The sequence below is a fragment of the Rhinatrema bivittatum genome, chromosome 3 (genome assembly GCF_901001135.1).
Source record: "Rhinatrema bivittatum chromosome 3, aRhiBiv1.1, whole genome shotgun sequence".
Classification (NCBI taxonomy): Eukaryota; Metazoa; Chordata; class Amphibia; order Gymnophiona; family Rhinatrematidae; genus Rhinatrema; species Rhinatrema bivittatum.
This window is the reverse complement of record NC_042617.1, coordinates 5,644,126-5,658,308: the sequence shown is the minus strand read 5'-3', so window position 1 is coordinate 5,658,308 and position 14,183 is coordinate 5,644,126. Positions and strand designations below refer to the sequence as shown.

The 14,183-nt window shown below is 48.7% G+C and overlaps 1 protein-coding gene across 2 annotated transcripts in view; it reads left to right on the top strand.

Annotated features, from left to right (window-relative positions):
* POLR1C (RNA polymerase I and III subunit C) overlaps positions 1-14,183 on the top strand; it is a 61,364-nt gene that overhangs the window by 40,713 nt on the left and 6,468 nt on the right. For both annotated transcript variants that reach the window (XM_029592837.1, XM_029592836.1), the window contains 3 exons: positions 3,789-3,941; positions 4,643-4,792; positions 11,890-12,006. In XM_029592837.1, coding sequence (XP_029448697.1) covers positions 3,789-3,941; positions 4,643-4,792; positions 11,890-12,006 — 420 coding nt within the window. The remainder of the gene's footprint in view (positions 1-3,788; positions 3,942-4,642; positions 4,793-11,889; positions 12,007-14,183) is intronic.

Below are 14,183 nucleotides of genomic sequence, written 5' to 3'. Positions count from 1 at the left end.
TTGTTTCCTTTCAAATGGGCCAAATCCCAAATTAAATACTTAGGGATTCAATTAAGTGCAACTCAGGATTTGCTTTCCATTAACTATACTCCTCTATGGAATAAACTTTCTAAGGATATGGAGGAATGGAACAGATACCAGATTTCGTGGCTGGGAAGAATGGCTGTTTTTAAGATGAATATTCTTCCAAAATTATTGTATCTTTTCCAGACGCTCCCTATCCCAGTTTCGGTATCAATGTTAAAACAGTGGCAACGGCGTTGCATGCATTTTATTTGGGGGGGACGTCGGCCGCGGGTGGCGCGGCGAATCCTTCACCAGCCTAAATGTAAAGGAGGTCTGGGAGTGCCGGATCTTCTCCGCTACTTTAGAGCAGCTCAGTTTAAAAAATTGGTGGATTTGCACCTGACTAGACGTCCCAAGCAATGGGTGCTTTTTAATCAGGAACTTATCGGGGATATACCGCTCAGTAGTTTTATTTGGCAACCTAAACACACATGGCTGGTAGACCTCGATTCTGTTCTGCCCCCTTCTACACGCATGTTGTTCCAGTTATGGCACTGTTATGGTGCTTCCTTAGTGGGCACTAGGGCATATCACACCAGTACGCAAATTTACTTTAATAAAGATTTTTGTCCGGGATTTGAGAGTGCTGCCTTCTCCGAATGGAGGAGACGGGGCATCAGGATATGGGGTCATATTTGGGGCTCCTCCGCTTTGCGCCCTTTTGCTGATCTCCGGAGTCGGCCAGGTACTCCTGTTCAATTAGTGCATTTTGCTAAGACTAACCTGCTTGCTACACATTTGGCCCAGGGTGAGTCAGACTTTGAACAACTGTGTGAGAGGGCGCATGGCTGTACTAGAACCTTGTCCCGATTGTATCGCATGTTAGGTTTACAGGACACCACTGTTTTCCCATTCCAACGGGCTTGGGAACAAGACCTACAGGTTAGCTGGTCCCCTCAAACTTGGAATTTGATATTTCAGAATCTGGGTAAGGGGTATATTGCGGCTTCTCTCATTGAAAATTCCTATAAGCTGTTATATCGCTGGTATAGGTGTCCTTCCCAATTGCATAAATATATGCCTCTATATCCAGATACCTGTTGGCGAGGCTGTATGGAGGAGGGCACTTTTTTCCACATGTGGTGGGCCTGCCCCCACGTTCAAGTGGTTTGGGGGAAGGTGCATCAATGGCTCAGTGCTCTCTTTCCTGGCAGTCCTGTTTTTACTCCTGCCAACGGGCTACTGGGTCGGGCGATTTCTGGAATGCCGCAGCCTTCTAATCAGTTAGCACATTATATCTTTACAGCCAGCCGCTGTGAGATAGCGCGTTTGTGGAAATCCCCTTGCCTCCCTACAATAGAGGACATTCAGTGTAAAGTTCGGAGGATCTATAGATTATCCCATATTACGGCGTATAAACACAAGAAAGTGTCCCACTTCAAGAGAACTTGGTTTCCCTACCAACACTGGCTTACCCAGGTGTCTGGGGCTCCGGTGACTTGAATATTCTTTTGACCCAGGAATGGTCCCCCTCTAGTTCTGTTCGTCCAGGGCCTATTGAGCTGGTTTCGTTACTTCTCTTGGCATAAGCCTCATTTGTATATTTCCTTTCGAATTGTCTTCGTGTACATGTGAAGCATTGGGGGGTGGGGGGGGGGGGGGGCGGGGGCTGGGTATAATAGTTAAAAGAACCATGCGTAGTCTGTGGGTGGGGAACGCCGGTATGGACTATTTAGAACTGTTACTCTTTCTCATATCCGGGCCCGGCTGTTCCCTTTGTTTCTTCAATTTACAAATGCATAATCAGTTAATAATTGCATACAACACTTGGAATGTATTTGCTTTGTTTATTCAATTTACAAGTGCATACACTGTTTACAATTACTGTTGAAGTTTGGACTGTACATGCTTTGTTTATTCCAGTTACAAGTGCATACTCAGTGTACAATTGCATTCAATGTTTGGAATGTACATGCTTGTTGGTTCAATAAAAAACCTTAAATATAAAAAAAAAAAAAAAAAAAAAGAAAAGCTTGGCCTTTATCTCCTTCAAAGTGCAGGTGGCGGTTTTAGGCTGCCTTTGAGGCAAGGTGCATGGAATTTCCCTAGCTGTACATCCTGATGTGGTGCGTTTTCATTGAGGGTGAAGCATTTACATCCTCCGGTGCACAAGTTATGTCCTTCCTGGAACCTAAACTTGGCCCTTAAGGGCATGTGTGCAGCTCCGTTTGAGCCCTTAAGAAGAGCAACTGTGAAGGATCTCACCCTAAAGGTTGTGTTTCTAGTGGCAATCTGTTCCGCCTGAAGGATTTCGGAGCTCCAGGCTTTGTCATGTAGAGATGCCTTTTTGAAGATCTCAGACTCCATGATTTTGTTATTTAAGGTACCCTCCTTTCTTCTGAAGGTGGTGTCGACTTTTCACTTGAGTCAATCTGTGGAATTTCTGGCTTTTCCAAATCTGGAAGTGTCAGAGCCGCACACTAGGGATTTGCGGTTTTTGGACGTAAAATGGGTGATGTTACAGTATCTCAAAATCACTAATAGTTTCAGGGTATCGGATCATCTTTTTGCACTATGGAGTGGTGCAAAAAAGGGGCAAAGATGCTTCCAAGTCTCATTGCGCGGTAGTTGAAGGAAGCTATAGGCTCGGCATACATTTGTCAGGGGCGCCCTGTTCCAGAAGGGTTAAGGACTCACTCTACTCTGTTGTAGGCGGCTTCTTGGGCTGAGTAGTGTTAGGCGTTGCTGCAGGAGATTTTTTGGGCAGCCACTTGGAAATCATTGCACACTTTTGCCAAGCATTATCGCTTGGACGTTCAGGCTCCGGAGGACATGAGCTTTGAGTGCTCTTTGAGCGGGACTCTCGTAGTCCTACCCTATTTAGGGAAGCTTTGGTACATCACAGGAGTCTAGACTGATCTGGGGGTGAACAGGGAAGGAAAATTGGTTCTTACCTGCTGATTTTCATTCCTGGAATACCACAGATCAGTCCAGAGCTCTACCCTCTCTGTGGGGGAGAGTCCGCTCGCACTATGATTGTAAATATGCTGAAGAATTACTCAGGTTTCATTAATGTTCTTCCAGTTAATAAGATTGGAAAGGTTTTTCCATTGCAAGGATATACTTTCCTCCTGCTCGTTACAGGGGTTGTGTTCAAGTGTATTAGTTATTGTGGCCTTTATCTTGGCTTGGGTACAGGTCAATATTGAGGGACTGCAGGTGGCACACAAGGTTGTGTGGTGGTGGCTGGAAAACTTTCTCTGTCTCCTTCTGCTGGAAGGGAGGCAAAACCCAGGAGTCTGGGCTGATCTGTGGCACGTCAGGAATGAAAGTTAGCAGGTAAGAACCAATTTTTCTATTTTAAAAAAGACTTGCAAAGTTCAAGGCAGAGTACATAAAACAGCATCCATAAATCAACCTAAAAACTAACAAACATTCAGTTGAAGGCTTCTCTTCTACCTGCTTACCCTTGCAACCATCATTAGTCAGCTGCACTTACATGGAAATACTCATACCGCCATTGAGACTTACTAACCAGCCTTAAAGCACTGCACTCATCAGATGTACTTCAGTGCCCCTCAGCCCAGGCTCGGGTCCTGTTCAGTCTGTGCCACGTCTCTTCTTGCTGAGGTGTGCGTTCCACTCCTCGGTGCCACTGCCTTTTCTTACACTTGGGCCTCTGAGCTGTGTGTGTGAGTCTTGTTTGCATGTTGTCACCTCTTCTTGGGCTCAGGTCTGTACTCCGTTCTCCATTGTGTCACTGTCTCTTCTTTCTTGTCTAGTGTATACGAAGCATATGCAGTGGGTTCCGCTCGGGAATCAGGCGGACATGTTTCCCGATGCTGCTATCCGGCCTGTGCACGAGGACATACTGATTGCACAGCTGCGTCCAGGGCAGGAGCTGGATCTCTGCATGCATTGTGTCAAGGGCATCGGTCAGTACGTGTCTGTGTGTGTGTTGGGGAAGGGAGTATGTATAGATAGGAGAATACAAGGGGCGTGGTGTGCATGCATTTGGGGAAGCCAGAGGAAAGGGGTGTGTACATTATTTGCAAAATACATTGGGATGCAGGCGTGGGTGTCTGCTCAGATTGGTGCTTTAGGGGATGGAAAACTCTTCTCCTCTGTGCCCCTCATGCCCCTGTGGAGGGATGTGGTGAACTGCTGGAATCAGGTCTCTGTCAACAAGCAGGAATAAATCTGCCATAACATGTGGAAGATGTCATCTGATGGTGACAACGTGGACCCAACTTTCATGGCTTAGACTTTGTGTGCGGTCACTACATGAGCTTTTGTCTTTCTTCATCTGGATAAGTTTCCCAATCAGTATTTTTTACATGCAAGACTCCTTTTTTTCAGCAGTGTCTCAGCAGCTCCTAAACAGAACTTTTTAAGTTCTACCAGAAAAAAACCCCAAACCATTTCTAGCAATTTTGAGGGCTTCATGAGGCTGTGAGTGCACACAGGAACTGCCACACGTGCCTAGAAGCACTCGCTGAGTTCTGAGAGCTGGATCCATGTCCAGTGATGTCACCACACATTATGACTGACTTTATCCTGATGTTGATGGAGAAACCCTGTTTACAGATGCGCAAACTTGGTTTCTTTTATAATTCCTGATTCTCTCTATTTATAGGCAAAGACCATGCCAAGTTCTCACCAGTGGCCACAGCCAGTTACCGTCTGCTCCCTGAGATCTCACTGCTGCAGCCCATAGAGGGGGAACTGGCAGAGACGTTGAGAAAGTGCTTCTCTCCTGGAGTTATCGAGGTCCAGATGCTCAATGGTGCGTTACCTTCCCATCTCATTCTGCCCCGCTGTGGCTTATCCTGCAGGCACTAACCACACGCACACCCATCTCTCATGCAAGGCTACCCAGGGGGACTAACCATGGCTCATCCGATGGGTACCATCTTATAGTACTATGGCAGATCCTCTGGGCCTTGACCTGACACATAACCTCTTGTCACATCTTATTCTTCAGGTACCAACCATGTGCACACCTGCCAGCAGTGCAGTGCCAAGGTTGATCTTCAGACACCAACCACATGGACAACCACCAGTTATGCAGTATCATGGCTCATAAAACAGCCATGCAGTCATTATTTCTGACTTCTACATGAAGCCATCATTCTTGTGCTATGTGACTGTCGTTTCCTAGCATGTAGCCAGATGGACTCAGGACCAATGGGTTATGCTGTCCTGCCAGCAGATGGAGACGGAGTCAGATTTCAAACCTGTCGTCACCCTAGATAACCTGTGCAGTGATCTCAGACCTTCAATATTTCTCAGTCTTCAGCAGATGATGGATGTACCTCTCCTAATGGGATCGCTATACTTTTTTTTGGAAGGAGAAATTCTACATTTAAATTGGAGGAAAAATTGAGTCCCACTCTGCTGTGGTGATACCTAAAGGACTCCTCCCCCAGTTGAGAATTCCTGAGGTGATTTCTGAGATCCCTCAGAGGTGTGCCTTGGTCCTGTAGCCGGTTCTCAGTGTGGACTTTTCTGCTTAAGCAGCAGAAAGGCGGTGGTGATGGCCAAAGCCCTCTCCCCCAGCAGCTGGAGACTGTCTCTGTTCTCAGCTAGAAGATGATTTACCTCCTGATTCAGCGACATTTGGAGGTGTTTCGGTAAGACTTCCTCCTTCCTTGCTTGGCTTGCTGTACTGACGTCGTTCCCGATCCCGTTGGGTTAAGAGGAAGTGGACCTCCCAGTGAGATGGTGGGCCCCGCTTTAGGCTTGGTCGGCACACAGTGTGATAGTCCTGCAGCGCCATCTTGCGTGCGTCTTTGAACGTGCCATACTGCCCTCCACAGAACGTCGGTACATGCAATTGGTCAGTTCTGCGCACATGCTGTGCACATAACGTCACACGCATACATAAGCACAGCTTACTAAGCGCAGAATATAGGTAAATCCGGGTGCACGGGCTATGCATGTGTCTTGCCGTGTCCTGCCTAGGCGCCCAGAATCTGTGTGCATAAAATTTTATGCGCAAGACTCAGAACACATTTACTGCCACCATTGGCTCCAGCAGCAAAGAAACATAAGTGCCTTTTTCTTTGCCTGCTTGTCATATATTGTTTTACTGTTACACAACTGCTAAGAAAACGTAATGTTCACATATTTTTACCGTTGCTCAACTAAGATAAATACATAATCTGTAAACTGTTATGGCTCTACCGAATGACGGTATATAAAACTCAATAAATAAATATTAGGACTTAATAGTCTGACCTGGATTCCAACTTATGTCAGCAGTGTGAGGAAGCCCAGGGAGTGTTGGTTTCCCGGACTTTGCTAAGCCTGGCTTCAACCATTCAGAGGATGGGTTAGCCACAGCCTTAACTGGATGTACCCCTGGGTCTGGGTCATCCATGGGAAAGGGAAATGCAGCGGCATCTACCCCAGTACCTCCTGGGCTAGGCAAGGACCTGGCTGCCTTCGCTTGGGTGGAATTTTCCCAGGGTCTTCAAGCTTTCGTACAGGTGCAGTCTGCTACCTCACGTGCCCCTGTCCGGACAGAACCACAGCTGGTAAGCCCTCCCTCTGCCAGTCCTATCAGCAGACATTGAGGCAAGCCTCGACTCAACAAGGGTATCCCTGGCAGGGACCTGGATGGAATGGACGAAGAGGAGAATGTGGATTAGTCAGAACCGTATCGGACCATGTTACGCTTTTTCCATAGAGACGAATTGCCGGCCCTGGTTTCCCACTCCCTGAAGATGCTGGGAGTTCCTGGGGCAGACTCCTATGATGGAACCAAAGAAGAACCCCATTTTGATTTCCCTAGGGAAAGCCTCTTGCTATTTACCAGTATTGGAAGCCATCCAGGAATTGATAGATCTGGAAAGGCATGCACCAGAAACAAGTTTTAAAGGGGGATGAGCGTTAGAAGCTCTATACCCACTGATTCCGGCAGTGAGAAAGCATTTGCATTTCCCTAAAGTGGATGCACTGGTCTGTGCCATCTCTAAGCGAACAACTATCCCAGTAGTGGGAGGAGCGGTCTTAAAGGATGCGCATGATAGACGGATGGAGTCCATCCTTAAACAGGCCTTTGCAGTTTAATGACCTTACAGATTGCTTCTTATTGTGCCCTGGTAGCTCGTTCGTGTCTACTCCTCTCTCGGGTGGTGGATGACTCGGGGGTGAATTCCAGAGGGGTTTTGCAACCCACCACGCCGTCTTTTAGCTGACGCAGGCTCAGATCTAATCCCTACTTTAGGCAGAGGAGTGGCGTTAGTGGTGGCAGCCAGAAGACAGCTATGGCTGCGGAATTGGTAAGGAGAGGCAACCTCCAAGGCAAATCTTACCAAGATGTCTTTTAAAGGATCACTTCTTTTCATAAATGAATTGGAAAAGCTGACCAGTAAATGGGGAGAGTCTCCAGTTCCCCAGCTACCAGAAGATAAGAGAAAGCAGTTACAGTGCCCCTCGTCTGTGAGGGTTTGATTCAGGGGCTTCCAACACTTTTGCCCCTACAGAAACTTGACATTTCAGAGGTCTTGGCCCTTTGGGAGGTATCAGTACTTTCGTAGTAGACAGCCCAAGAGAGGGGTAGGTTTGGGTTTAGGTTCGTCTCAAATTCCCAATAAAAAGTTGCCGACCCATCCTCGGAATGAAGAGAGAAGGGGTTGACTGTCTCTCTTCCACGCGAGGTGGGTCGAAATCACTTCCGACAAATGGCTACTGGAGATCCTATAAAGAATATGCGCTGAAATTTCACAGCACTCTTTGGGACATATTCATATCTCCTTGCCACTTCCAACATAAGAAGCAGGCAGTGGAGACTAACTTTTAAGGCTCCTCAGGATGAGGGCTATAATCTCAGTACCTGCACCCCAGAAAATATGGGTCGTTATTCCATCTATTTCATCATACACAAGAAGGAAGGTTCCTTTCGCCCCATCCTGGACTTCAAAGAGCGTCAGCTGACTTCTACGAGTGAATCATTTTCGCTTGGAAACCCTATGCTCTGTGATAATGGCCATACAATTGAGAGAGTTCTTATCCTCCCTGGACCTATCTGAGGCCTACCTACATATTCCAATCAGTCAGGTACACCAAAGTTTCCTAGGCTTTGTGCAACTGGGTCACCATTATCAGTTCCGGGCCCTGCCCTTTGTCCTATCCACCACCCCCAGAATATTTTCCAAGATTATGGTGATCGTATCTGCAGCATTGAGAAAAGAGGGAATCCTGGTGCACCCGTGCTTGGACGACTGGTTGTTCCGGGCCAAGTCTGTGGAAGAGTCTCTCCGGGTGACCTCCTTGCTTCAGGAACTCAATTGGGTCGTAAACCTGGACAAAAGCAATCTCAAGCCCTCCCAGTCCTTGGAATATCAGGGAGTCCGGTTTGACACCAATGCGGATAAGGAAGGTGATGTCCCAAGTGCATCAGTTGACTAGCACAGTGTGGAGCTATCTCCAAGTTCTTGGTTGATGGCGGCAACCCTGGAGGTAGTACTGTGGGGCGAGGGCACATATGCGACCACTTCAACACTGTCTCAAGACTGTTTGATTCGCCTTCACTTACCGATGGTGGTAGCTATAGGAAGCTCATCTGAGCAGGGGTGTACCCCTGTCCTCTCCAAACTGGCTAGTCCTCACAACAAACTCGAGCCTCCGGGGCTGGGAAACTCACTGTCAGGAACTGACAGCCCAGGGACATTGGACCGAGGAAGAGGCCCTCTGGAACATGAACCGTGGGCAGTCAGATTGGCATATCTACAATTCAGCCCCAGACTCCAGGGTCATGCGGTCCATGTAATGTCACAACGACGGTAGCCTACATCAACTGCTAGGGTGGAACAAAGAGCGAGCAAGTAACCAGGAGATAGATCTCCTTATGGAATCTGCGGAAATACATCTACAGCTGATCTCAGCCTCCCACATCACAGGAAAAGTCAATGTCATAGTAGTCTAAGCAGGGAGAGTTTGGAACCAGGAGAAGTGGGTGTTGTCACCCAGAGCCTTTCAGCAGATCCCTGGGGTCTCCCGTCCATCGACCTGTTGGCCGCATCTCACAATGTGAAGGTTCCCCAATTCTTCAGTCGCAGAAGAAATCAATTGACCCTGGGTATCAATGCTCTCGTTCAGACCTGGCTGGAAGAAGAGTTGCTATATGCTTTCCCTCCATGGCCCCTGCTGGGCAGGGTCATTCGGAGAATTGAGCACCATGGGGGATTAGTCCTACTAGTAGCTCTAGATTAGTCCAGATGTCCGTGGTATGTGGACATGTGGAGACTCCTGGTGGAAGCCCCCCTCCTGTGCCTACCAACGCACAGGGACCTGCTACAGCAGGGAGCGGCCCTTCATGAGGATCCGGCTCTTCTGTCTTATGGTCCGGCTCTTGAGAGGGCTCGCCTGATGAAATGAGGATATTCTGCGGCAGTAATTGCCACCTTACTCCGCGCCCGGAAGTTCTCTATGACCCTAGCGTATTTGAGGCCTGGTGCAAGAAATGCGATGCCCCGCCCTCGAGCGGTCAAAATCTCACTAATTTTGGAATTTTTGCCGGACGACTTGAATAAAGGTTTGACACTTAATTCCTTGAAGGTCCAGGTAGTGGCGCTCTCTTATTTCAGGAGCAAGGTAAAAGGAACCTGCTTATCGGCTGGTCTGGACAGGGCCCGTTTTCTGAAAGGGGTGAAGTACCTCCAGCCACCCCTACAGTCGCTGGTTCCCTTGTGGAATCTTAATCTAGAATTTTTGGCAGGGCCCTCCTTTTGGCCGCTGCGCAGTCTTTCCTTGCATTTATTAGCCTTGAAAACTCTGTTCCTGGTCGCTATATGCTCGGCCCGTCGCATTTCTGAACTACAGGCATTGTCATGGCGGGAACCGTTCCTCCAGATGACTCCAGGAGTGTTACAGCTTCGTACTATTCCATCCTTTTTGCTCAAGGTAGTCTCGGAGTTTCATTTGAATCAGTCCATTTCGTTGCCATCCCTAGATAAGCAGAAGGACACGGAAGAATACCGCCTCCTCCCTCATTTGAATGTCAGTAGACTTTTGGTGCGGTATCTGGAAGTTTCAGAACTGTCTGAAAGACAGACCACCTGTTTGTTTGTCCTTCACGGTGGAAGGAAGCTAGGCCCACCTTCAGAGGCTACCATAGCTCGCTGGCTTGAGGCGGTCATGGGAGCCTATGTGGAGGCAGGAAAGCCATTACCTTCTCAGGTTAAAGCTCATTTAACCACTACTAACACCAGATCATTTCAGAACAGTACTTCAGGCACTAGTTTTTTCCAGCACTGACTACTGCAATGCCCTTATGTTAGGACTACCTAATACAACATTAAGACCACTGCAAATACTTCAGAACACAGCAGCTAGAATACTGACGGGAAAAAGGAGGAGGGACCATATAACCGAAACCCTGGCGGAATTACATTGGCTACCCATAGAACACAGAATTAAATACAAAGCCCTATGGTACCATCCATAAACTAATACATGATGAAAAATCAGACTGGCTAAACATAGCATTATGAGTACACGTCCCACACAGAAACCTTCGATCAGCAAATAAAGCTCTCTTAACCATTCCTTCAGTAAAGACAGCAAGACTAACCCAAGTGAGAGAAAGGGCCTTATCATTAGCAGGCCTCACACTTTGGAACACAATGCCTCTAGAGATCAGATTACAAAGAGATCTCAAAACCTTTAAGAAAAGTTTAAAAACATGGCTTTTTAAACAAGCATTTTATAAAGAGACTGGAGAATAGAAAATATACAGGAATAGGCAGAAGAGCACCAGTACACAACACTTAGAAACATACAGTAGAGAGGTCTATGAACTCTACATCAGTACAAACATAATTGTAACACTATGAATAATGAATTTTACCCATAAACAGTACCTCTCTGGTACACTTGGTCATGACCAACTTCACTGACAATTGTTTGTATTTAATGATTTATTGTAACCGAACCTTGACGGCACCTGTTAGAATGTACTACAGTACGCTTCTCCCTGCATTAATTTATGTGCCAGCATGTAAACCGTTGCGATGGTAGATGAGTTAGCGACGGTATAGAAAAGATTTTTAAATAAATAAATAGAAATTTCACTGGGGCTCAGTTGGTCTCATGGGCAGAAGCTAGACTGCTTTCTCCTGTCGATATCTGTCGAGTGGCGACGTGGTCCTCTGTGCACACCTTCTCCAGGTTCTATCGCCTGGACGTTCAGGCCCGAGAGGATTCAGCCTTTGCAAGGGTGATATTAACCAGACTGCGGGCAGCCTCCAGATCGTGAGTAGCTTTTGTACATCCCATTGGTCCTGAGTCCATCTGGTTACACGCTAGGGAATGGAGAAATTACTTACCTGATAATTTTGTTTTCCTTAGTGTGGACAGATGGACTCAGCATCCTGCCCTCGGCTGCCCAAGAATGGTGCCAGGGATTCCTCCCCCATGGAGTGGATATCGATCTAAGGGATTATGGGTAAACAGTTATCCAGTCCCTAGATCAGGGCATCTATATTCTTACTCTGGTTCAGTGTTTGGTTGAGTCAGTTACGGTTATCCCTTTTTAATGATATTTTAAATCCAAGTTTTTTCAATAGTAGGTCCACAATGGCTTTTGAAGAGAATACTGAAGGACTGAGGTCACTGCAGGGGGAATCTAGGGTGAAATTTGACTCAGTCTCCATCTGCTGGCAGGGGAGCATGGATGTATTGGTCCTGAGTCCATCTGTCTACACTAAGGAAAACAAAATTAGCAGGCAAGTCATTTCTCCATTCCCTATCCTGCGGTGCTGTAACCCTATCTGTAAAGAGGAATGGTCTTTGCTTGGTGTTCTGAAAATTGCAGGAGCAGGTTCTAATCCTAGCTTCGTGACCTCTGTGCTCATAGAAACTGTTTTCTTGGTGCAGGTAGGAAGGTAGCAAGAGTGGCAAATGCTCGCCTGGATACCTGTAATCGAGAGATTTTTCGGCATGAGGAACTTAAGAACCTGGTGTGCCTGGCACGTGTGCGGGATCATTATATCTGTAAGTTTCAGCTTAAGAATGTTTTCTATGGGGGTGGCGGGGGCCGGGGGGGCCTGGCACGCGTGCGGGATCATTATATCTGTAAGTTTCAGCTTAAGAATGTTTTCTATGGGGGTGGGCGGGGGCCGGGGGGGCCTGGCACGCGTGCGGGATCATTATATCTGTACGTTTCAGCTTAAGAATGTTTTCTATGGGGGTGGCGGGGGCCGGGGGGGCCTGGCACGCGTGCGGGATCATTATATCTGTAAGTTTCAGCTTAAGAATGTTTTCTATGGGGGTGGCGGGGGCCGGGGGGGCCTGGCACGCGTGCGGGATCATTATATCTGTACGTTTCAGCTTAAGAATGTTTTCTATGGGGGTGGCGGGGGCCGGGGGGCCTGGCACGCGTGCGGGATCATTATATCTGTAAGTTTCAGCTTAAGAATGTTTTCTATGGGGGTGGCGGGGGCGGGGGGGCCTGGCACGCGTGCGGGATCATTATATCTGTAAGTTTCAGCTTAAGAATGTTTTCTATGGGGGTGGCGGGGGCCGGGGGGGCCTGGCACGCGTGCGGGATCATTATATCTGTAAGTTTCAGCTTAAGAATGTTTTCTATGGGGGTGGCGGGGGCCGGGGGGGCCTGGCACGCGTGCGGGATCATTATATCTGTACGTTTCAGCTTAAGAATGTTTTCTATGGGGGTGGCGGGGGCGGGGGGGGCCTGGCACGCGTGCGGGATCATTATATCTGTAAGTTTCAGCTTAAGAATGTTTTCTATGGGGGTGGCGGGGGCGGGGGGGCCTGGCACGCGTGCGGGATCATTATATCTGTAAGTTTCAGCTTAAGAATGTTTTCTATGGGGGTGGCGGGGGCCGGGGGGGCCTGGCACGCGTGCGGGATCATTATATCTGTAAGTTTCAGCTTAAGAATGTTTTCTATGGGGGTGGCGGGGGCCGGGGGGGGCCTGGCACGCGTGCGGGATCATTATATCTGTAAGTTTCAGCTTAAGAATGTTTTCTATGGGGGTGGCGGGGGCCGGGGGGGCCTGGCACGCGTGCGGGATCATTATATCTGTAAGTTTCAGCTTAAGAATGTTTTCTATGGGGGTGGCGGGGGCCGGGGGGGCCTGGCACGCGTGCGGGATCATTATATCTGTAAGTTTCAGCTTAAGAATGTTTTCTATGGGGGTGGCGGGGGCGGGGGGGGCCTGGCACGCGTGCGGGATCATTATATCTGTAAGTTTCAGCTTAAGAATGTTTTCTATGGGGGTGGCGGGGGCCGGGGGGGCCTGGCACGCGTGCGGGATCATTATATCTGTAAGTTTCAGCTTAAGAATGTTTTCTATGGGGGTGGCGGGGGCCGGGGGGGCCTGGCACGCGTGCGGGATCATTATATCTGTAAGTTTCAGCTTAAGAATGTTTTCTATGGGGGTGGCGGGGGCCGGGGGGGCCTGGCACGCGTGCGGGATCATTATATCTGTACGTTTCAGCTTAAGAATGTTTTCTATGGGGGTGGCGGGGGCCGGGGGGGGCCTGGCACGCGTGCGGGATCATTATATCTGTAAGTTTCAGCTTAAGAATGTTTTCTATGGGGGTGGCGGGGGCCGGGGGGGCCTGGCACGCGTGCGGGATCATTATATCTGTACGTTTCAGCTTAAGAATGTTTTCTATGGGGGTGGCGGGGGCCGGGGGGCCTGGCACGCGTGCGGGATCATTATATCTGTAAGTTTCAGCTTAAGAATGTTTTCTATGGGGGTGGCGGGGGCCGGGGGGCCTGGCACGCGTGCGGGATCATTATATCTGTAAGTTTCAGCTTAAGAATGTTTTCTATGGGGGTGGCGGGGGCCGGGGGGCCTGGCACGCGTGCGGGATCATTATATCTGTAAGTTTCAGCTTAAGAATGTTTTCTATGGGGGTGGCGGGGGCCGGGGGGGCCTGGCACGCGTGCGGGATCATTATATCTGTAAGTTTCAGCTTAAGAATGTTTTCTATGGGGGGGGGGGGGGGGCGGGGGGGGCCTGGCACGCGTGCGGGATCATTATATCTGTAAGTTTCAGCTTAAGAATGTTTTCTATGGGGGTGGCGGGGGCCGGGGGGGCCTGGCACGCGTGCGGGATCATTATATCTGTAAGTTTCAGCTTAAGAATGTTTTCTATGGGGGGGGGGGGGGGCGGGGGGGCCTGGCACGCGTGCGGGATC